This window comes from Molossus molossus, unplaced genomic scaffold, assembly GCF_014108415.1.
Source record: "Molossus molossus isolate mMolMol1 unplaced genomic scaffold, mMolMol1.p scaffold_m16_p_6, whole genome shotgun sequence".
Lineage (NCBI taxonomy): Eukaryota > Metazoa > Chordata > Mammalia > Chiroptera > Molossidae > Molossus > Molossus molossus.
Window position 1 is genome coordinate 10,554 of NW_023425399.1, and position 21,671 is coordinate 32,224.

Here is a 21,671-nt window from a genome sequence, read left to right on the forward strand (position 1 = left end):
CCCCCTGCTGACTGTCCTCATTGTTCTGGGTTTTCCCTCTGCTGGGAGAGGAAGGAAATAGGGACAGAGCTGATCGCAGCTCCCCTAAGATCTGTCCCCAGTAAATGCCTGCACCCCCCACCGCCCCACCCTTGCTGTGCCCACCAAGTGAGGACACTGTGGGAGGGAGTCTCAGACAACGACTGAGTCTAATGTGTCACCTAAGACCATCGTACTGTAAAAGACTGGACACACTTACTGAAACAAAGTACGTTAATAATTTTTTTTTTTTAATCCTTACCCGAGAACATTTTTCCATTTTTTGTTCAGATAGAGTAGGAAGGAGAGAGAGAGAGAGAGAGAAACATCAACGTGAAAGGGACACATCGAGTGGCTGCCTCCCGCAAGACCAACCAGGACCGGGGACAAACTGCAACCAAGGTACGTGCCCTTAGTGGGAACCAAACCTGGGTCTCTCTGGACCACAGGCCCGATGCTCTAACCGCTGAGCCAAACCGGCCAGGTCCGTTAATAATTTTTTAATCACAGAAATAAATGCACACATGCAGTTTAAGAGGGGGCTTGGACGAAGCGGATGCAGGTCCTGACACTCACAGTGGGACCAGGTCCCTCACCAGCCCTCTCCCGACAGGTGCTGCTCCTGCTGCGAGCTGCCCTATGGAGAGTGAACGCAGGAGGCCTCCAGCCAACAGCCACGGAGAAGCTGAGGTCCTCAAACGAACATCCCCTGAACACCAGCCACAGGAATGAGCTTGGGAGCAGACCCTCCTGCTGTGTGTGGAGCAGCTCTGTCCCTGCAAGTTCCCAGGCTGGAACCTGTGCCCATGTGGTGCATTAGGAAGCAGGGCTGCTGGGAGGACATTCATCCACGAAGGTGGAGGCCTCATGAAGGAACAAAATCAGTGCCCAGAGATACCAGGAAAACTCCCTCGTGGAGGGCACCTACCTGGAGCAGACGGCACGGGAGCCCAGCAGACGGGTCGGGATGATCACTTCTCCACCAACATGCCTGTCGTTCCGTCACCGCGTGGCCCTCAACAGTCCCGAGGGGCAGGAAAGAAAGTGGCGCCTACTCCGCCCCAGGACAGAGACTGAGGACACAGGGAGGGGGTGAGGGGCCCTCACCCCTCATCCCTTCTACCTTCACCACACAGCAACCACACCTGGATTGTTCCAAACTTTTATTTCCTCCAAGCTGCCCCCGAGAAGGACTGTCCATCCCCCAGTATAAAAATACAGACTTTTATTAAGAAAACTCCGTTGCCTTTATGTCATGTGAGGTTAGAGGAGAAAAGGTCGAGCTGGGAACAGACTCAGGCACAGGCTCTGCTGGTGCCGTGGTCTTGGCCTTGCAGCCTGAGCTTGTGATGGAAATTCCTGTGGATGAGCCCCCAGGTCTGCGAGCGGCTGCAGCCACGTCTCGGGGGCCTGGGGGACTGGAATCCACCCCAGGCTAACCACTTTCTGCACTTCTCTGTTCCCCACAAAAATCTCACATCGGGATCTTAAAGGAGGGGGGGCCTCAGGTCATGAAGGTAGGGTCAGGGCCTAAAAATTTGAAGTCCTGATCCTGACCTTCAGACCCAGATGACCAAAGACCCTAACACCTGACCCTGCTCTGATCCTGACCCTAAACCCCTGTCCTAAACCCTGGCCCTGGCCCTTGGCCCTGACCCCAAACCCTCAACCCTCACCCCCTTTGCTGCCGGTAAGATGTGTTGCCAGTACCCAATTATCTTTCAACATTTCACAACATGGAAAAATTGTGCCAAAAATCTAACCACAGACACTCTCATATACCAAATTTGAGCAATAAAACAAAGTGTGAATGAAAACACATTCTAAGAAAGAAAAGAAAGTTTATTGTTTAGGTTTTTTTTGGGGGGTGGGGGGGTGTAGTTAAGACTTTCTATCCCGCAGATGTAACAGAAGCAATGCTAAGAAGGCTAAAACGTCTTAACTACCTTTATTGATATCTTGTAGTTATTCAGACATATCAGCTCCTTTAAATCTGTTTCAAATTCTTACATGAATCCCCTGGAAGTTCCAGACCGGCAAAAGCATTTTCACACACACAGTTGATTTTTACATTACACACTTAATATACATTTTATCTCTGTTTTGTTCATCTCTATGGCTTTACTACTTTCAGGACAAAAGTCACATATAAAAATACAGATGACTCTGAACACAGAAGCCACAGCCGTCCAGACTGTGGCTCCAACACAGACCACGCTGGACGCACCTGTTTGGGAACAGCGCAGTCACACTGACCCTGTGACGCGGGGCCAGGACACCTCCTCAGTGCTCCTTCCTGCTGACAGAGACACTGAGCTAGTTCACGTGTGTTATATCTTCCTATTTTTAACCAAATTCTGGTTTAAAAATGACAACGCAGAACATGTAAATTTAAACTATTAGGCAAGGTTTAACACATACATGGGAAAGACATGTCTTACGCATTGCCTTGTTATAAGGCAAACACGGTTTAAAATAAATGAAATCCACTGACAATCTTAGGGGAACAAATTTAGTCAGGCAACAGATTGACAGATGTCCTTTGTTCAATAGTATGTGTGGAGATGTGCACAGATCACAGGGGCCGCTACAGATCGATTAGAGTAACGCCCAACGTGCAGTGTAGCACACACCACGCTCCTCTCTCTGCAGGATGCCGCCTGCCTCGGTAGAGGAAGTACCACAACCAGGATGAGCCTCTTTACAACAGCTTGGAGTTATAAATCGAGGACGAGATACATTTTCCGGCTACACATGCACACAGCATCCCGTGACAAGGATGATTCGGTGACTACAAACAGCAACAAGGTAACAAAATAACCGGGCTGTCATCAGTTAACTGGTTGAAACCACAGAGACACTGAACCTCAGCAAAACCCAAGAGGCTAAGGGATAAAACTAATCCTAACATCTGAGTGAGTAATCCGACACCAGCACTCTGAGCTTGGGCTTACTGTGAACATTTAATACTAGTCTTTTCTTTGGATAAAAAATAAATTTCGAAGAGAACCAATTTTCTGGAATAACAGGTGTAACTTCAAAACATTTCTGCCACCACCAAGCCCCTTTCCTTCTGGACCAGACCCCGATGGGACAGGAAGCTCCTGCCACAGGAGCCCAGACGGCTCCCCAAGGCCGGAACTGCTGTCACAGTGCAGCCAGCAAAACACATGCATTTGTTCTTGAGAAAATGTACAAAACTAACGAATCTTTTTCTGCAGAATTACAAAAGATAAAATCTATGAATCAGTGCTCTAATGTGATTACAGAAAATACCAACTGAAGTTAAGACGAAAAGCACAGGCCGCCTCCAAGAGTCCTGAGTCCAGCCCAGCCTGAGTCCCTCCCCCACCTGCTGAGGACCAACAGGTCAGTCCTCAGACACCCACAGTCCCACTGAAAGACCACAGTGATCCCCGTCATTGGGTAGAACTTATGTGGTTTATTACCTGCACACAACACTCGTTTTCTTCTTCAGGATATTTTTCCAAGGATTACTAGACATTGCTTCTTCTATTTTTTATTGATTGACTGGCTGATTTTGGAGAGAAGAAGGGAGAGAGACAATGATTTGTTGTTCCACTTATTTATGCATTCATTGGTTGATTCTCATATGTGCCCTGACCAGAGATTGAACCCCAAACCTTGGAGTCTTGGGCTGACATTCTAGCCAACAGGGCTACCCATACAGGGTGACATTAGTTCTTTTAAATGTAATCAAAGGTATCAGGGAAAAATCCCTTGGAATTCTTTTGGAACTTCTAAAAGATATCTCGCAGTTTGATACTTTTGTTCCTCCTTCCCCAACACGATTTTTTTTAAAAAACCAACACTGATAACTCCCATAAGAGTGATTCCATTACTTACAATAAGGGAGGCTTTTCAAGAAAAGTTCCCTCTTTAAAACTACAGGCTCTAGTGAAAGTCAGGGCCAGGAATTAACAGGTTAATAACATAATGTACAAACTTGGACATGGGTGTGTCACACCCAGAAAAAACTCGCAGGTTCATGAACTTGTGCTTCCCTCTCACGCTCCATCCACAGCTCAACCTCAGCCCGGCCGGGTCACCTGGACCGCAGTTTCACTGCTACGCAGACGCCTCTACCTGTGTCACAGGAACTGGCAGTAAACCCTTCTCTGGGACACTCTCTCTTTCAAGAAAACAATCTCCCATGCACTTACATTTGTCAGATTATATTTAAAGAAATCTACCATTTAATGAAAATTCTACAAGATAATCGAGATCAAACTGGAAGAAGAAACGTGCGGACGGGCGCCCTCTGCTGGCCGCAGGCTGCGCCGCCCGCCCTCACTTGTCCCTGTAGTAGAGCAGGTAGTACTTCAGGGGGTCAGGCAGGGGCAGACGCAGGACCTTCTCCCTCAGGAAGTTCACGGGGGGCTCTGGCTTCATCTCAGCCGGGCTCTGCCCCTCTTCTTCCTGCTGCTCCTCTTCTAAACCTTCACAGCTGTTGTCCTCTGACGGGTTGGAAATCCGACTGGCAAAGACCTCTTTGTCCAAAAAGACGATGGTTTCCATTCGACGGCGGCGAACTCTCCTTCGCTTGAACCTGGGAGTGGTCTTCAGTCCATTCCCATTTCTGCTCACTGCTTCCTGGTGAATGACCTTCTTAATGGTGCCCCGGATGGCGATGCGAGCCAAGTCCTGGAGGCTGCGGACGGCCAGGGGCGCTGTGGGGTGAAGGACAGGATCAGTGTCTGCGACAGCACAGGCCTCAGCAACTGAAAACTGCATCGTGACAACACAGCCCAGGATGGGAGCTCATTGCAGAAGGCTCTCTAAGCACGTCACCCTGAGCTCTGACAGGGAAGGGAAGCTCCCTGCTGCTGGTGACTCAGCAGCGACAGCCTGGCTCCTCTCCTCCCGTCGTCACCTGGCTCCTCACTCTGGTCCCTGTGTTCATGCACAGCCCTTCCGTCCAGCGCACCCAGCACTCCCCTGGCCACTTCACTGTTTCCAACATGCTTTACGAGATGGATATTACCTTTTCGTGAAAGTAAGTGGGTCACAGCATCTTAAAGAACAAAACTGCACAGCACACCCAAGAGAAGTAAAACATGGCGACTACAACTCCATTGAATGCAGGCCCTGCACACGGGGACGTGAGGGATTCTCTCACAGGGCAAGGAACTAGGGGGTCGAGTGTTTCAATACATTAAACTCAGCATCAGCATCTCTTTTCCCCTCCAGTACCTAAGTACTCCAAAAACCACAACCCACAGTAGGGTGCTCTCACACTGTAACATTTATTTCCCAAATTGGAGAGGCCTGTGCAGAATCTCAGCAAATGCCCACTGGTCCAGGGGAGCCCTGGAAACTTCAGTGATCCCAAGCTCTCTGCACCTTCTCTACATTGTCAGCACCAACTCTTCTGTCTGCTCACTGTCCTCCTCCTGCAGGAAGGGCTCCAGGGCTCACCCTGCCACTCCACACGCTGCTGCTCCTAAGGCAGCTAGAAGGAGTCCTGCACAGGCCACCAGACCTCCCCCTGCACAGGGGCCGCATGGGGAGGAGCCTGCTCCCGGCAGCCTGAGTCCCTCGCTGGCTGCCCCCCGCCCAGCCCCAGAGGCCTTTCCTAAGGCTGTGATTCCCACCCTCTCTGCTCCCCTGTCTATTCATGGGTCTGACACCTGCTCTGTGGCTTCGATGAAACTGGCCAGCAGCACCCAGGGCTCTAACCCAGCCCTGACCAGGGTCCGGAGCCTCCTGCAAGCCCACATCTACAACAGCCTCTGACACCCTTCCTTAGAGAGGCCCCAGGGCCTCCAGGAGTCCTTTCCCGAACAGGCCAGGGTCTGACTTCCCATCTTCATCTCCAGCCTGGAAGATTCAATTTGCCTCCTAACTGATTCCTGCTGCACTATTCCTGGGACGCCCACTGTCAGCCGACCCCGTCTACACCCGCTCGACCTCACTGTCTGTGCCAATGTGACATCACTCGTCTACTGCTGTTCACTTCATGAGCCTAAACAGCATCACAGGATTATTGACCATCCAACACACTGGGAAGCCATGGCCTCAAACACCACATCCCAGGGTGCCCTCCATGGGGTCATGACTCCCATCCAGGCACGATCAACCTCCCAGACATCTGACAGTCTCCTCACCTCCGACACTGTCCTAAGGCCCTGAAAGGTGGTACCTTCCCTGACCGCAGTCAGTGTCTGCTCAGTTCTTCTGTGGGATTCTTGGGGAGAACATTCAGTGCACACCTCCACCTGGGCAGAGGGTGATCCTGAGTGCAAACGCACCACCTCACAGCAGAAACACCAGGCAGCTCCCTGTGGCCCGTGCAGCAAACTCCAGCCTACCCTGTGGACTGTGAGGGTCTCCCACATGCTTCCTCTGAGCACCTGGAAGTCCGCACACCAAGTCCCAGCTCAGATCCTCCCTCCCTCTCTCCTCTCCTCAGGGAATTCCTCTTGAACATCTCTCTCTCTACAAACTCGATGCCTCGATGCTCATGACGTTTCAATGACCATGTCAGCCTCACGTGACCTGCACTTGGCAGAAACCGAGAATGCTGTCACTGTTCCATAAATGATCCCTCTTGTACATCAGAATACAATCCAGAAGGAATTCATTAACATATTTTCTTTAGGTGGTGAGATTACGGCAACTTATTTTGCTATTTTTTTCTAATTTTCTAAATTATCAGAAAGTACAGTGCATGCTGAATGGTTTCATTTTAAATGAAGACTTTTGCTATTCTCCAAGCTGTGTATATTTTTACTGACATTATGAAACTACATTTGCAAGAACGCTTAGCTCTCTGCTGGGTCTACACCCTGACGGAGTGAAAGGCACAGGCCTGGCCGAGGACGCACCATTGCAGACCTGCTCACCCCACCCCCACAGGCAAGTGGAGTGGCCACCAGCTGCCCCAGAGCAGGGGGATCTGGGATCTGCAGGAGCATCATGGCCAGAGGTGCCCGGGACATACTCTCCACAAGGCAGATTGACTACCTTCTGTGTGGCTCTTCTGCTTCCCGTGGCATCACCAGTGTAGCTCTCTGCAGATTTTAAAACCAGGCTAAAATAACCTATACTGTGCTGGATATGGGATTTTAATTTTTTTTAAATAATTTTATTGATTTTTTAAAGAAAGAGGAAGGGCAAGGGAGAGATGAGATAAAAACTTCAATGTGAGAGAGAACCATCCACCAGCTGCCTCCTGCATGCCCCCTACTGGGGATCAAGCCTGCAACCTGGGCAGGTGCCCTGACTGGGAATCGAACCCAGACCTCTCAGTCCGTGGGACGTTGCTCAATCCACTGAGCCACACCAGCTGGGCGGATTATAATTTATAAATAGCCTAAAAATCACTTGGAAAAGTTTATGGCTACAGTAGGTTGAAAATGCTTTTGAAGACACCGAAAGACCTGAGCAGCGAGTCAGGGTTCCCGTACTCACGCAACTGGACGAGCCTCGACTTCCCCGACTCCGAGCGCCGCGGCTGGACCAGAGGCGCGAAGGACACGGCCAGGATCTTCTTGGTTTCCCAAGCGGAAGGGCCCGTGCGGGTTATCTTAGTCAACTATCCCCAAGACAAGATGAGAACATTCAGAAGATTTGGCTACTGCTAAGTTAAATGTAAACATAACCGTCCCTTCACATAATCTACACACACACACAGGCGGAATCACGAAATAACCTGACAGTACAAGCCCATAAGAGGAGCGGGATGAACTACACGTGACTCAGTAATTATGTGAGTATGTTTGAGCTGAACATGTTCGAGCTTCTAAACCTCCCTTCTGCTTACAGGAGATGTCAATGACAGAGGCAGACACCGGAGGACCATGAGAGGAAACACCAGACAGGGGCATGGGTCCGACGAGACGCCTGCGACGTGGGCCAGCAGGGAGCGCTCTCAAGTGACAAGTCCCAGGACACACACTCCAGACTGCATCCTGGCGGTCAGACCCGACAGCAGGTGGGAACTCATGACCCACAGCAACAACAGCTACAGTGACGCAATCACAGCTACTCCCGGGGAGTGCAGGGCTCACTGTCACTCTGGGGAGACGCACACTGAAGTGTTTCATGTCCTCCCAGGACACCCGCAGTCAGCTGGCTAACACTGCAGTGCGGGTCTTACAGTATTTCTGGGGAAGCACAGGTCAGGGGCAGCAGAAGAACCTGATTAAACAAAACGACCCTCTTGTGTGTTCTATGGGACTTTTCAGCCTCCATGGCCCAAGTGGGTTACAGGACCATTTCTGATCAGTTCTGATATGCTAAATTACATGCCCTCTTATCTAAAAATACCTAAACCAGCAAATCCTTTAAACTAAGATTCTATGTCATAAATCTTAGAAGTAAAGGACTTAAGTAGCCATGTGTTCAACAAACATCAACAAGGTCCTTGTGTTCTCAGCAAAGACATCTCTTAATAGGAAAATTTCTAGCCCTGCCGGTCTGGCTCAGTTAGCTGGGCATCGCCCGACGCACGGAAAGGTTGTCTGTTCGATTCCAAGTCAGGGCACATGCCGGGCTGCCAGCTCGACCCCCAGTATGGGGTGTGCAGGAGGCAGCTGACTGATTGTTCTATCTCACAGTGGTGTCTCTCTCTCCCCCTCCATAAAGCCCTGGCTGGTTGCTCAGTGGTTAGAGCATCAGCCCATGCACCAAAGGGTCACAGGTTCAATTCCTCGTTGAGGGCACGTACCTGGGTTGTACATTCGATTCCCGGCCATGGAGGAGGGGGCATGTTGGAAACAAGCAATCAATGTGTCTCTCTCACATCAATGTTTCACTCCCCCTCTCTCTCTTTTCCCCTACCTTCCCTTCCACTCTCTCTAAAAATCAGTGGAAAAAATATCCTCAGGAGACAATTAAAAAATATAAAATAAAATAAAAACTTTTAAAAAATGAGAATTTCTGCCCTGGCCAATATGGCTCAGCGCTAAGAGCGTTGCCCACGGACTGAAGAGTCCCGGATTCTATCTGGCCAAGGGCACATACCTCGATTGCAGTTCATCCCCAGTCCCAGTCAGGGTTGTGTGGATGGCAACCAGTCAATGTGTCTCTCACCTCGACGTTTCTCTCTCTCTCTTCCTCCCTCTCTCCCTCCAGCTCTATCTGAAGATTAATGTAAACATATCCTCATATAAGAATTAAAGAAAAAAAGAGAATTTCTAATTATAATGAACATCAAATAGTTAAATATTATCTATAAACAATGTATGAGCCCTTATAACAATAAATCCCTATTTCACGTTCTGGATGAGCAGAATAATTTTGAAAATATGTCTATAATCCTCAAATGAATCCAACTGAACTACAATTCCAATAAAAGGTTCTATGTATTTTTACAAAACAACAGATTTCTACAATCATTTGTAAGTAAGGGTGTATTTACACAATATTCTGAGAATAAAGAACAAAGATAGGAAGTCCTGTCACCACTAACCTATAAAAACAGCAGGATTTAAACAGGCAGGATATCATACTTTTTACATCTCCAGTGCAATAAAAAGGCAAAAAAGCACACACACACCCCCCAAAAATCTTGCATTAGTTACAGAAAGCAGGTGGTTGGTGATCATGATGATGCCACGTATTAGATAAACATCAAACCAGGCGGCTGGGGACCAGATGCCCTGCGTAAGAGACAGGCAGCGTGGACAGACAGCCGAGGTCAGAGGCCAACTTACTGGGGGAAAGGACAGAAAGAAACACATGGAAGCATCACCCCAGAGATACGCGATCCCCAAATCCAGGCTGTAGGAAACTCTACCAAAGGACCTTATTTCTTCAACAAACCGCAAAGATAAAAGAAGAATCTACAGACTACAAACACAGGAGACCCACCGATCAGATGCAGCACCTACCGCCACCTGGACCCACACTCACACTCACAGAAACAAACTCTGAGACAATCAGGAGAAGTTGAATGCTAGTCGACATGTGAAGATATTAAGAAATTATTAATTTTTTTGGTTGATGATGGTTTGAGATTATGTTTTAAAAAGAGAGCCCTTATAGAGATACATACTGAAATATTTATGAGTAAATGTTATTAATTTGGGAAACTCACTGAGTTATCTATGCAACAATATGTAACAGTGAGAGACAACACACACTCATGTCCAATGACAGGACCCGGATGACACACTGGGGCCGACCCTCAGCAGCTGCTGGACAAGGACAGGAGCCCTGGCGTGAGCAGTGGCTGCCCAGAAACCACATGCTCAGTGAGCCAGGTGAGCTCTAAGCACGTGCAGTCACCATTTCATTTTTTTATTTTTTTACTTTATTGATTTGAGAGAGAGAGGAAGTGAGAGACAGAAACATCGACGAGCGAGAACATTGATTGGCCGCCTCCTGCACGCCCCTCACTGGGGATCAGGCCCAGTACCTGGGCATGTGCCCTGACTGGGAATCAAAGTAGTGACCTCTTGGTGCAGGGTCGATGCTCAACCGCTGAGCCACACCGGCGGGACTGCAGTCGCCATATAAGAGGACATCAAACTAGAGGCAGATACAAGGACCACGCTCAGCCATCAGAGTGGGAAATGTGAGCAGCTGTCCCTGATGTTCATTCATTTCCTAAAATTAATGATTATTTTTCAAACAAAATGAATTAAATGTGAACATTTAAAGTTTTCAGAAAATTGAAAAAAAAAAAGTGCACAGTCTCCTAATTTTTATCACTTCTCTTTTTCCTAGTTCTTTGTGACAGAGAGACACCCTTCCCAAGGACCCATGCATGCCTACTCTCGCCACTGAAACACAGGGCCAAAGATATACTGAGACATGCGTGACCAAGCAGCAGGCCTGGGCGAGGTGCCTGCCAGAAAGGGACGCCTGCAGAATACTGGCCATCGCACCCTGGCCGGTTTGGTTCAGCGGTCAGAGTGTCGGCCTGTGGTCCTGAGAGACCCGGGTTCGGTTCCCGCTAAGGGCGCGTACCTCGGTTGCAGTTTGTCCCCGGCCCTGATCCGTTGTACGGGTGGCAGCCACTCGATGTGTTCCTTTCACATCGATGTTTCTCTCTCTCTCTCTGTTCCTCTCTCTCCCTCCCACTCTACCTGAACAAAAAATGGAAAAATGTCCTCGGGTGAGGATAAAGATAAAAAAAAAAAATTTAATTAATTAATTAAAAAAAAAAAAAGCCCTGGCCAGTTTGGCTCAGCGGTTAGAGCGTCGGCCTGCGGTCCAGAGAGACCCGGGTTCGGTTCCCGCTAAGGGCACGTACTTCGGTTGCAGTTTATCCCCGGCCCTGGTTGGTCATGCGGGTGGCAGCCACTCGATGTGTCCCTTCACGTCGATGTTTCTCTCTCTCTCTCCCTTCCTCTCTCTCCCTCCCATTCTATCTGTATAAAAAATGGAAAAATATCCTCGGGTGAGGATAAAAAAAAAAAAAAAAAAAGAATACTGGCCATCACGGTGTTTCACAATTAGACGACTGGAACAGAATTACTGTAATAAGCTTTACATATAGCAACTCTAGTAACATCACAAGCACAAGAGCACATCTGTGGGGAGGGAAGGTGTGCAGTGAGGCTCTGAGATGCCTCTTTGACCCAGGGCCTGTCTTTGCTGTGGCCTCACTGGTCAGACACAGGGAGCTGTTATAAAGGTCACGAGGGCAAACACACATCAACTACCTGGGACAGACCTTGGCAAACAGTTACGTGTGCAGAGGTGCGAGTTAGGAAGGGGTCTGACCTTCTCCTCCAGCGGCATGACGAGGATGCCCCCCACCTTGAGCAGCCTCTTCATGTAGTCCTCATGCTCCTTCTGCACACCAGCCCCGCAGTACACGCGGTCGTACTGGGAGCAGTCAGGAGAGATCTCCAGACAGTTGCCAGTGACGAAGGAAGGTTCACAGAAGTCGAACCTGGAAGTAGAACAGGTGTTCACGCCACGTGACCTGCCAAAGGTCAGCACAGCAAGTGTGTGCTCACCACAGGCTGCAAGCTCCTTCCACACCCCACACAACGTGGCCCAGCTTCCTGAGCACACACTGGAGCCCCAGCTTCAAAAAGAACTATATTATTAATAAATGAACCCTACAAATCCCAAACAAAATGTCATGAACGTGAAGATCATCAGCATGATCTGAGCTGGATCCATCCAAGCTCCAATCATCACCATCTTTGTTCTACACTCATGATTCATTATTTGACTCCAGGTCACTAAACAACAAGTAAAATGAGGGTAAGTAAAAAAACATTTGGTGGTCTAAAACTTTTAGCTCACATCGATCGGTTGCCTCTCTTCCTCCCTCTCTCCCTCCCGCTCTATCTGAGGATAAATGCAAAAGTGTCCTCGGGTGAGGATAAAAAGAAAAAAAAAAATGGCAGGAGCTAGTTACCAATACTGTTTACAGACGAATGCTTTGGAGAGAATTACGTGAAAAAATGTCTCCATCAGAAACGTGGAAACTGAACAAAATGAACATTCTATTTCCCTCTCTAATTACACTGGTGAAAAATTACCTTTACCTAGATATCACAGTTAACAAAGCTACAGCCCTTAAAACCCCAATATATATATATCCTTTAATTTTTTTAATTGATTGACTTTCAGACAGAGAGAGAGAGAGAGAAATACCAATTTGTTGTTCCACTTATTTATGATTTAATTGGTTACTCTTGTACGTGCCCTGACCTGGGATCAAACCTGCAACCTTGGCATATTGTGATGATGCTCTAACCAACTAAGCTACCCAGCCAGGGCTCAAAACCCATATATATATATATATATATATATATATATATATATATATATATATATATATATAATATGTTTTTATTTATTTGAGAAAGGGAAGGAGACGGATAGAGAAAAACATCAATGTGAGAGTGTAACATCAATGGGCTGCCTCCTGCACACCCCTACTGGGGGTGGAGCTGGCAACCCGGGCATGTGCCCTAACCAGGAATCAAACTGGGACCTCTTGGTACATGGGACAGCGCTCAATCCACTGAGCCATACCGGCTGAGCTCCCAGTATATTTCAACAACTACAACATATCCACACACACCCTGGCCTCTTGCCACACCACAGTCATATCTGCTGGTCCAAGAAAAATGCAGACGAATTTCTCCCCATACCATCAAGTTTCAATGACAACCCACACCAGTGGGACAGGAATGACCTTACTTGTCAAAGCTGTCACTGGTCCTGATGAAGAAATCCAGTTTCTGTTTTGCATACTCAATCACATCTGGATGAAGCTCCACACCGTGGTTCACCCCAAAAGGACCTACAAAGGTTCCAAACGAGAAAACTTTCAGAACTGGAGCAACAAGTCTCACTCTTCACATCTCCCTCACCAACGGCACTGGGTCTGGCTCCGCCTGAACCACTGCAGAAATTCACAGGTTTTCTAGTCTCACCACGTCACTGGCCTAAGTCACCGAGCTCGTCTTTAAATGTGCAGTGTCTGCCCACATCGTGACTCTCATCTCTGTGAGCTCCTGACTCCACAGCTTCAAGAGCATGTGCCTCCCTACTGTCCAACGGGTAGAGAATCATTGGAAAATGTAAAAAGCCAAGTTCTGAAACCAAGAGTTTCAAGTCTTACTAATAATTGAAAGAGACATGTATTTGAACATGAAACTGGACACAGGACTATTTTCCACAGACAGTCCCGCCCCCACGCAGATGGGGGCATTTTAATAATCCTCACTAAACAGGTTTTAATCATCGAAATGAAACTACAATTCAAAGTCACAATGAAACGTTTTGTTTTGGGGGTATGTGCCCCTAGCAGGAACCAAACCCAGGACTCTCTGGTCCACAGGCCGACGCTCAACCACTGAGCCAAACTGGCCAGGGCAAAATTTTTTTTTATCAAAAGAAATTGTCTGTGAGAGACACTCTGCGCCCCGTTACTGAAGTCAGTTCTCCCTACATGGAACCTTCCTCAGGTGACATCTGGGGGACAACTATCGACACAGACCGTTGCGGTGACTGTGGGAACCCATTCGCGTGAAGGTCGGAAACAGGCAGCACCAGCTGTGCTGATGGAGGACGCACAGCGCTCCTCCAAGGGGTGGGGGGTGTATGGACTGGATTGTGGGTGCCTCTGGGTACTGACCACTTGGCGTCTTGTTCTGGGTGTGCTCACAGGGAAGTGGATGCCTAGGTATAAGTTCTCCAAGCTCCACATGTCACTCCTGCTCACTTCCTCCTATCTGCACCCAGTGTGAATGTTTTCACCATTTACATTTTTCTCCTCCATACTCACTGTAATAAAAAGGTCCCGGTCAGGCACAGGATGGGACAGGTTTGCCTTCTCCATACTGCAAGGCTGCCCGGTGACCAGCCGGGATGCCCAGGACCTAGCCCTGTTTCTGCCTCAATTGAAAAAAAATTTTTTTTTCCAGAAATGCTTTTGACCATGAAAGTTGTTCACACCTTCCCCACCATCACAGTTCACACATGGTAGGAATTAAATGAGTCCTCAGTTGTCTGAGACTGTTGCTAGGTGGCTTCAAATAAGTTAACTTGTGAAATCCTTCTCATCATGGAATTTATATAAAAATAACCTTACAGTAGTAATTCTTCCAGTATTCAAATCACAAGACAAACAAAAAGTGTTTGAGAGAACTCTAGATCCCAGGGGACTTTAAAGTTAATTACTCTCAGTTCAGAGAGGGCAGGCAGAGTGACTTATTAGTCAAGAAATCAGGTAGGCTCAGCCAATGTGGCTCAGCGGCTAAGTGCGACCCTGCACCAAGAGGTCGCCGGTTCAATTCCCAGTCAGGGCACATGACCAGGTTGTGGGCCCAATCCCCAGTTGGGGGGCATGCAGGAGGTGACCAATCAATGTTCTCTCTCATCAATGTTTCTCTCTCTCTCCCTCTCCGTTCCTCTATCTCTAAAAAGTCAAGAAAGGTAAAAAAAAAAAAAAAAAAAATGTAAAAAGAAATTCCAGTGAGGTCCAGATTGACACCCCTGTCTGGGTGCTCCGCTGTCCAGGAGGAGGGTGTCCTGAACACCTGCTGGAGGTTCAGGTGGAGGAGGACAGAGAATGTGACGGGTGCCCGAGGGCCCTCCCTTCACCGGCTGACCCAGTGACCATTGGTGAATGATACCAGATAATGCTGGGACGGTCAAGGGCAGTTAGACAGGTCCCTTTGAAGGGCACTGCCAGCAGCCTTTCCAGAGTGTCCAGATTACCTAGAATAAGCCCCACCATGGAGCTGAGGTAGCCAGTGCCACTGCCCAGGTTCAGGAAGGAGAGCCCCGGCTGCAGGTCCAGGGCTTCCATCACCTCCGAGTAGATGCACGGGGCCGACAAGTGGATGTTTCCGTGCTTCCAGGCCAAGTCTTTATACGCATTTTCTTTAAATTCTTCTAGATAATAATCTGCACGGTCGATAGCTCGGAAAGCCTGCTCCACCTGTTCTGTCCGGATGTACTGAGCTTCCTTCAAGTTGTCGATCAGCTCGTCGTTGTCCTCACCCGCACTCACAGCACCTCCCATTTTCAGGCTCACACTCGGGCAATACTGCATTTGGACATTTTTTAAAAGAGCCATTTACATGAAAGGTGAGAGCAGAACAGCAAAAGTCCTGAACACATACCAATTTCAAATTTTGAAAATAATATACACATTGAATATATTGTCAATACCCCCCACCCCACCTGCAAGGATGCCAGATTCTGAAGGAAATAAACTCGACATCCATCCAGAAGTAAGTCTGTAATTTATAGTATCTACTGAATTTAAATGAACTTGAGGTGCCTGAACCATATTTCACAACTTTAAAACATCACTGAACTGTGAATTCCATACCTTACTTTCGTCAACAATCTACAAAGTCAAGAGTTTAGAATTAAATGTGCCTTGAATATAGATCTGCCTTAACAGGGATACAGCCACCTGCAGCCAAATCACTGACGGGAAACAGCAGGAGAGCAGACAATCTGAGGGCCCCTTCTAACATCCCCTGCTCTTCGAATATTTCAAGTGCTGCAGATCTTGTAAATCTTTAACAGGAAAAAAAAATGAAATTCAGGTAAACAATACTAAAACTTATTCATTGTTTATCTGAAATTCAACTGTACATGGTGTCCTATATTTCATCTGGCAACTCTGTACCCCTCATCCTCATACATGCCAAGTCAACACGATCCGCTCATTTGGATATTCTGATGTACACAATTCAGGCGAAAACAGAATCCACAAAACTCTCTTACCAGAAGAACATCTTGTGACAAACACGTTATTGTAACAAACACAAAATCTGTTTCAAGACTACAGTTTATGGGTGGACGGAGCTGCTACTCCAACCCCTACACCCCCTTTCAAGTCTTAGCTACACAGCCTTTCTAGCTCTGTAACTACACACACACATCTCACCTTCTACCCACCTGCCTTCAAGAGTACAGATCACGGCATGTGTTCTCTGACCCAACTAGTTAACATGCAATGTACCTTCACCTAAATCACAGGGAAAATGGTCTTACTCTTCCAAACACTATAAATGTATCTCTTCAAGTGTTATACTTACTCATGTAACTTTTCAAAATAATGGTGGTTGTTCATATACAATGGTACCATTTTACCAAACATCTCATTGGTTGTAGGGGGAGGACATCTGGCCTCACAAGACTGACACATTTTCTGAATCAGACCAACTCTAATAACATCATATTATAACTTTGTTATTACAAAGTTTATACTTGCTTTGCCCTCACTCCTACAGATTTAGGAGAATCCTAAAGAAACAATGGGCATAGAGACTCCATCCATGCACACACCACACTCACGACTGTTAGTTGTGGTGGGAGAAGTTTACCCAGGAAACAAAATGACTCTCCAGCTTCTTACTAGTGAGACCTGGGGTTGGATACAAACGCTCTTTTGTTTCAGTCGGGACAATTCATTTTAGACTTTACTCATCACTAGGGCAGTCCAATGATTACATCTCCACCCCCACTTTGTTTCAGAGTCCTTGTTAGGTTCTGGTCCAGTTTAGCCGGATGGGATACAGTGCAAATGAGGTCAAATTTAATCTTGGATAAGCCACTTAGTTTTGAGGCTAAAGTCTACACCCCTAGTCTAGGGCAGTTATCGTAAAATTTGGGTCACTGGTTAAAAGTAGAACTGTTTGTGGCTGCTTCAGGGTCTGTTTGGGAAAAGCCTGGAACCACAAGCCCCACCCTACCCCCACCGTGGGTCTGAGCCTACACATGATGATGAACCGCTCTATGTCTACACCATCATTCCATCCCACAAGGCAAACACAGACTATATATCAGATAGGGTGGGGTTTTAATTTTTTTTTTTCCTTTATTGATTTGAGAGAAAGGGAGGGGAAGAGAGAGATAGAAACATCGATGAAAGAGAACATCGATTGGCCGCTTCCTGCACTAGGCATGGGGCCACAACCTGGGCATGTGTCCTGACCAGGAATCGAACCCGCAATCTCTTGGTGCATGAGTGGATGCTCAACCACTGAGCCACACCAGCCAGACTCAAGTAGGTTTTATTTTGTACTAAGTACTATCACTCATCTCCACGTTTGCCTCATCTTGAAAATGTATTCCACAGGCAAAGGCTAGTTTTCCAATAAGTAGGGCTACCACCAGCCCGTCACAACCTCACTTTGGCTGCGCAATTATCACAGGGCAAACCGGGGCTCAGCACTTGGACAACCACGCCAGTGTGTGGGGAGAGGCCTGGACTTCCATCAAAGTCTGACTGGTCGGAAGCCCAGGTTCCTTATCCCAACAAATGCAGAGCAACTCTCAAGGACACAGCATTTCTAGACACACAACACGTCGGTCATCTTTGTTCAAAGTGACAGAATGACTACGGGGTGACTCTGCCCCTGCCACCAGTGGGGTACATGGGGCCATCTGCAGGGCCTGAATATGTATTGCTTGGCCAGCATCTCACACTGCCCTCGCACTGGAGACAACCAGTGCGTCCTGCTGACCCGGACGTGACCATCATCAAGCCTCTGACACCAGCCTGAGCTCGTCTGATCCACCGTCCATGCAGCTCCGACTGGTCGAAGGGACCAAATCGCTTTCCCGACGTCGCACTTTGACAGCACTTTGAACCCAACGTGCCGTGCACAGGCGCAGCCTTATCTGGGGGTCGGACTCCCCGAACCTGCACGGGGGTCCCGATCCGCCTCGGGGCTCGGCGGACTGCCCACGGAGGGCCGTGTCCGACGCAGCGTCCCTGCTAAGGGACACGCGGCCCGAGGGATTCGGGTGCAGAGGAGCTGGAGGACGGACGGGAGGAACGGACTGTCTTCCTGGAAACAGAGCTCCCACCAGACACCCGCGGTTTCCCCACTCACCGCCGCGCGGTGCGCGCCCCGGACCCGAGGAAGGCGGACCCACGGCCGGGACGCGGCCGAGCCCCCCCCGCCCCCCCGGGCCCTGCCCCCGGGCGTGCGGCTCCCCGGCAGCTGTTCGCGGGGCCGGGCGTCACCAACCCCGAAGGACAGACGGACGCCGGGACCCGGCTTGCAGCGGCTGCCCTGGGCGACAAGACCGGCGACGGTTCCGGGGTCCGAGCGGCAGCACCGGCCACCACGCTGTGCTCGCGCGCCGCCCGCCGCGTGCCGGCCGAGGCCCCGGGCGGCCTGTCTGCGCCGCGGAGACCCCGGACTTGCCTGACAGCTCACTGTGAGCGCCTCCCGCCGGGCGCTCAGGGGCCGGCCGCGACCGCGGCGGGGAGGGCTCGGGGGGCGGGGGGAGGGGGACGCGGGGGCGGGAAGACCCCGGGGCCGGCCCAGGCGCTCGGACTGGGGAGGGGGACCGGCGGTCGGCAGGGAAGGGCCCAGGGCGGCGGCGGCAGCGGCGGCCTCTCTACCTCCGCGCTCGCCCGGCCCGCGACCTGAGCTTCTCGGGCGCCGCTCGCCCGTCCGCGGCCTGTCTGCGGCGCGCCGACCTCCGCCGCCGTAAACATCCGCCGCTCCACTGCGCCTGCGTGGGCAACGGCACGACTGCGCGTGCGCCCCGGCCGGGCTCCAGCAGGGCAACGGCGCCGCGGATGGGCCACGCCCCCGCCCCGCCGCTGGCCACGCCCCCGCCCCGCCCCGCCCCGCCGCTGGCCACGCCCCGCCCGCGAGGCGCGGATCAGTGACCAGGGAATCAGAGCCGGCCTTGCGCCCTGCGGGGTGGCGGAGTTCAAAGGGCAGTTGGGCTGGAGCGAGGTGCGGGGAGGATGATCGCTTCGGGGCCCCACCGTGAGCAGGACGGCACGGCCGACAGGTGAGGCCTCTGGCGGCGGCGGCTGTGCTTTGGCGGCGCGGAAGGGACGTGCAGGGCCGGAGGGAGCCCGCCGGCTGCCGCCCACGCCCGTGTCCCCCGCGTGGGGTAGAGAGGCCCCTCTTCCCCGGCCCGTCCGAGCTCTCCAGCCGGGTCAGCTGTGACCCAGCACGTTTCGGTGTCGTGGAGCTGCTCTGTCCACAGGGGACAACTGAAGACATCTCAGCTGACACCGGGTACCGGCAGTGCCATCTGAATGAGTGCGCGTCAGGGTCGCCACGTTTGGATTTCTGGGTGCTGACCGCAAACAAAAAGGGTTGGGGGGAGGTTGCAGCCCAGGACACCAGGCAGAGGAAGGACAGGCGTGTCTCAGGGGTGGGGAGAGGAGGCCCGGGCCTTCTAACCATGGCCTTCTGCTGCGGCCTTCCCCACCCACTCGGGGCGTGAGAGCTGCTGCGGGACCGCTGTCTGACGTGAAGTCCGCCCATGTTCACGTGGGGAAAGGTGGAGTTTGGGCAAGAGGGTCTACTGGTAAAATGTCTTTGGGTCCTGTAGGACAAATCACTTTTTTGAGTAATTATGAGAAAGCGTAATATGCGGGTGTGACCTCCAGAGCTACTCAGAAGGAAGGAGCAGGAAGCTGCCTACGCGACAACGTTCTGGGTGAGCCCTGTGCCCGACACTGTGCTGGGACGCCACAGCCCACAGACGGGTAGGAGCACGTGTGCGCCCCACAGAACTTGCACCTCGTTGGTCTCGGGGTGAGTCAGGGTTGCCCCGGTGAAGCCGCCCAATCTAAGCTTTGCTGGCCTGGCACCCTGCCCAGACTACCTGCTAAGCCCTCACTTGTGCGAGTTGTTGAGATACCCTTGCTGGACATCGTGATCATGCTAGGTTATGTTGTCTTCCAAATACAGTACTAAGGCTTCCTTTGATTCAGGTAACCCCCTCTTTTAGTTCTTCTTTACATTGTGGAAATGTATTGATGACATGAAATATACCACTTGAACCATCAGTTAGGTCGCAGTTCAGTGGCATTGAGCACATTTACATTGTGGTGTGACCGTCACCACCATCATCTCCAGAATTTTTTTTTTTTTAATGCAACTAAAACTCTGACCACGATGGACCGACAGGAGCTGGACTTGTTCTCATGCCCAAAACAACCAAGAAATGAATACAATATATGAAGCAACAGTTCTTAGGACACTGGATACTATGACTCCTGAGAGAGGAGAAACCAGGGGCCGAGACTGTTCTATGGCCTATTCCTACTGCTCTCACAGTTTCCAGCCTGCAATGCAGAGGGGAACCCCAGCAGGGCCTGGAGACTCCCTGAGTTGAGGAACTAGAACTGAGAATGCAGGGAGACCAAGGCACCGAGCAGTCCCAAAGCAGACTGGTCACAAGGAAGGTCTCAGAGATATACGAGTTCCCACAAGGATCCAATAGAAAACTAATCAGCTCCTATGTGGGGGGAAACAGCCCTGGGCAGAGAAAGGACTCAGAAAACATTATAAGAGGTAACACTGGCCACTGTCACACCAAGTAGTGCCTGTCCCCACCAGCCAGACTGGAAACTTGGTGGTCCATGGGACATTGGACAGCATACACGGGGGCCACACCTCGGCAGTGAGGAACAACTAGCCTCTGACCCCAGCTAACAAATCAAAGACATTTGGAAGAATCAAGCTGTTCCTAGTAGCTGTGTCCTAGAACAAAGCTCTAGAATATTTACTATAAGAATACAAAATTTTAGCACTCAGCAAGGTAAAATTCATACTGTCTGGCATCCAATCTAAAATTGTCAGGCATACAAATAAGGAGGAAAATTGACTCATGATGAGGAAAAAAGTCAATCCATTGAAAGTGACCCAGAGCTTACGAAGATTTTAGGATTAGTAGACAGACATTAAAACCTGTACGGCATGTTACTGTAACGAATACTATAGGCAATTGTAACACAGCGGTAAATATTTGTGGACCTAAACATAAAAGACACGCAGTAACGTGGCATAAAAGACAACAAAGGGTACACACCTGTATAGGGCACTTACGTGAATGGAGTTCTCAGACCGGAAACGGCTTTGGGTGCGTCGGGGTGAGTGAGGAGTGACGTGAAGGCCAGGACATGACTGGACACTTTGTAAATACTGTACACTTAGGCTACACTCAGTGTATTTTTTAAATTTCTCACGTACACAATAAAGTAACCTTAGCTTACTTTAACATTTTGGCTTCATACACTTTTTAATTTTTTAAAACTGTTTGACTTTTTTAAAATAACACTTAGCTTAAAACACAAATACATTGTATAGCTGTACAAAAATATTTTCTTTATATTCTGGTTCTATTTTCTAATTTTAAAATTTTAATATATTTATTTCTGGATTTTAAACTATTTTTTGTTGAAAACTAAGACACAAACACACTTT

At 49.5% G+C, this 21,671-nt stretch overlaps 1 protein-coding gene across 6 annotated transcripts; it reads right to left on the reverse strand.

The window, feature by feature from the left end:
• Window positions 1–1,947: 1,947 nt before the first annotated feature.
• On the reverse strand, window positions 1,948–18,908 carry PCMTD2 (protein-L-isoaspartate (D-aspartate) O-methyltransferase domain containing 2). Of its 6 annotated transcripts, XM_036244632.1 has the most exons (7): window positions 18,839–18,908; window positions 15,181–15,511; window positions 13,156–13,258; window positions 11,716–11,887; window positions 7,453–7,576; window positions 4,393–4,709; window positions 1,948–3,553 (listed from the first exon to the last, which is right to left on the reverse strand). In XM_036244632.1, the coding sequence occupies exons 2-7, from the start codon at window positions 15,485–15,487 to the stop codon at window positions 3,539–3,541; spliced, it is 1,038 nt and encodes a 345-aa protein (XP_036100525.1). In that variant the 5' UTR covers window positions 15,488–15,511; window positions 18,839–18,908; the 3' UTR covers window positions 1,948–3,538. The 6 variants fall into 6 exon arrangements, with proteins under 6 accessions (XP_036100525.1, XP_036100521.1, XP_036100522.1 ...); XM_036244628.1 differs by lacking the exon at window positions 1,948–3,553 and having other exon boundaries at window positions 3,566–4,709; XM_036244629.1 differs by lacking the exons at window positions 1,948–3,553; window positions 18,839–18,908 and adding an exon at window positions 16,378–16,468 and having other exon boundaries at window positions 3,566–4,709.
• Window positions 18,909–21,671: the final 2,763 nt, after the last annotated feature.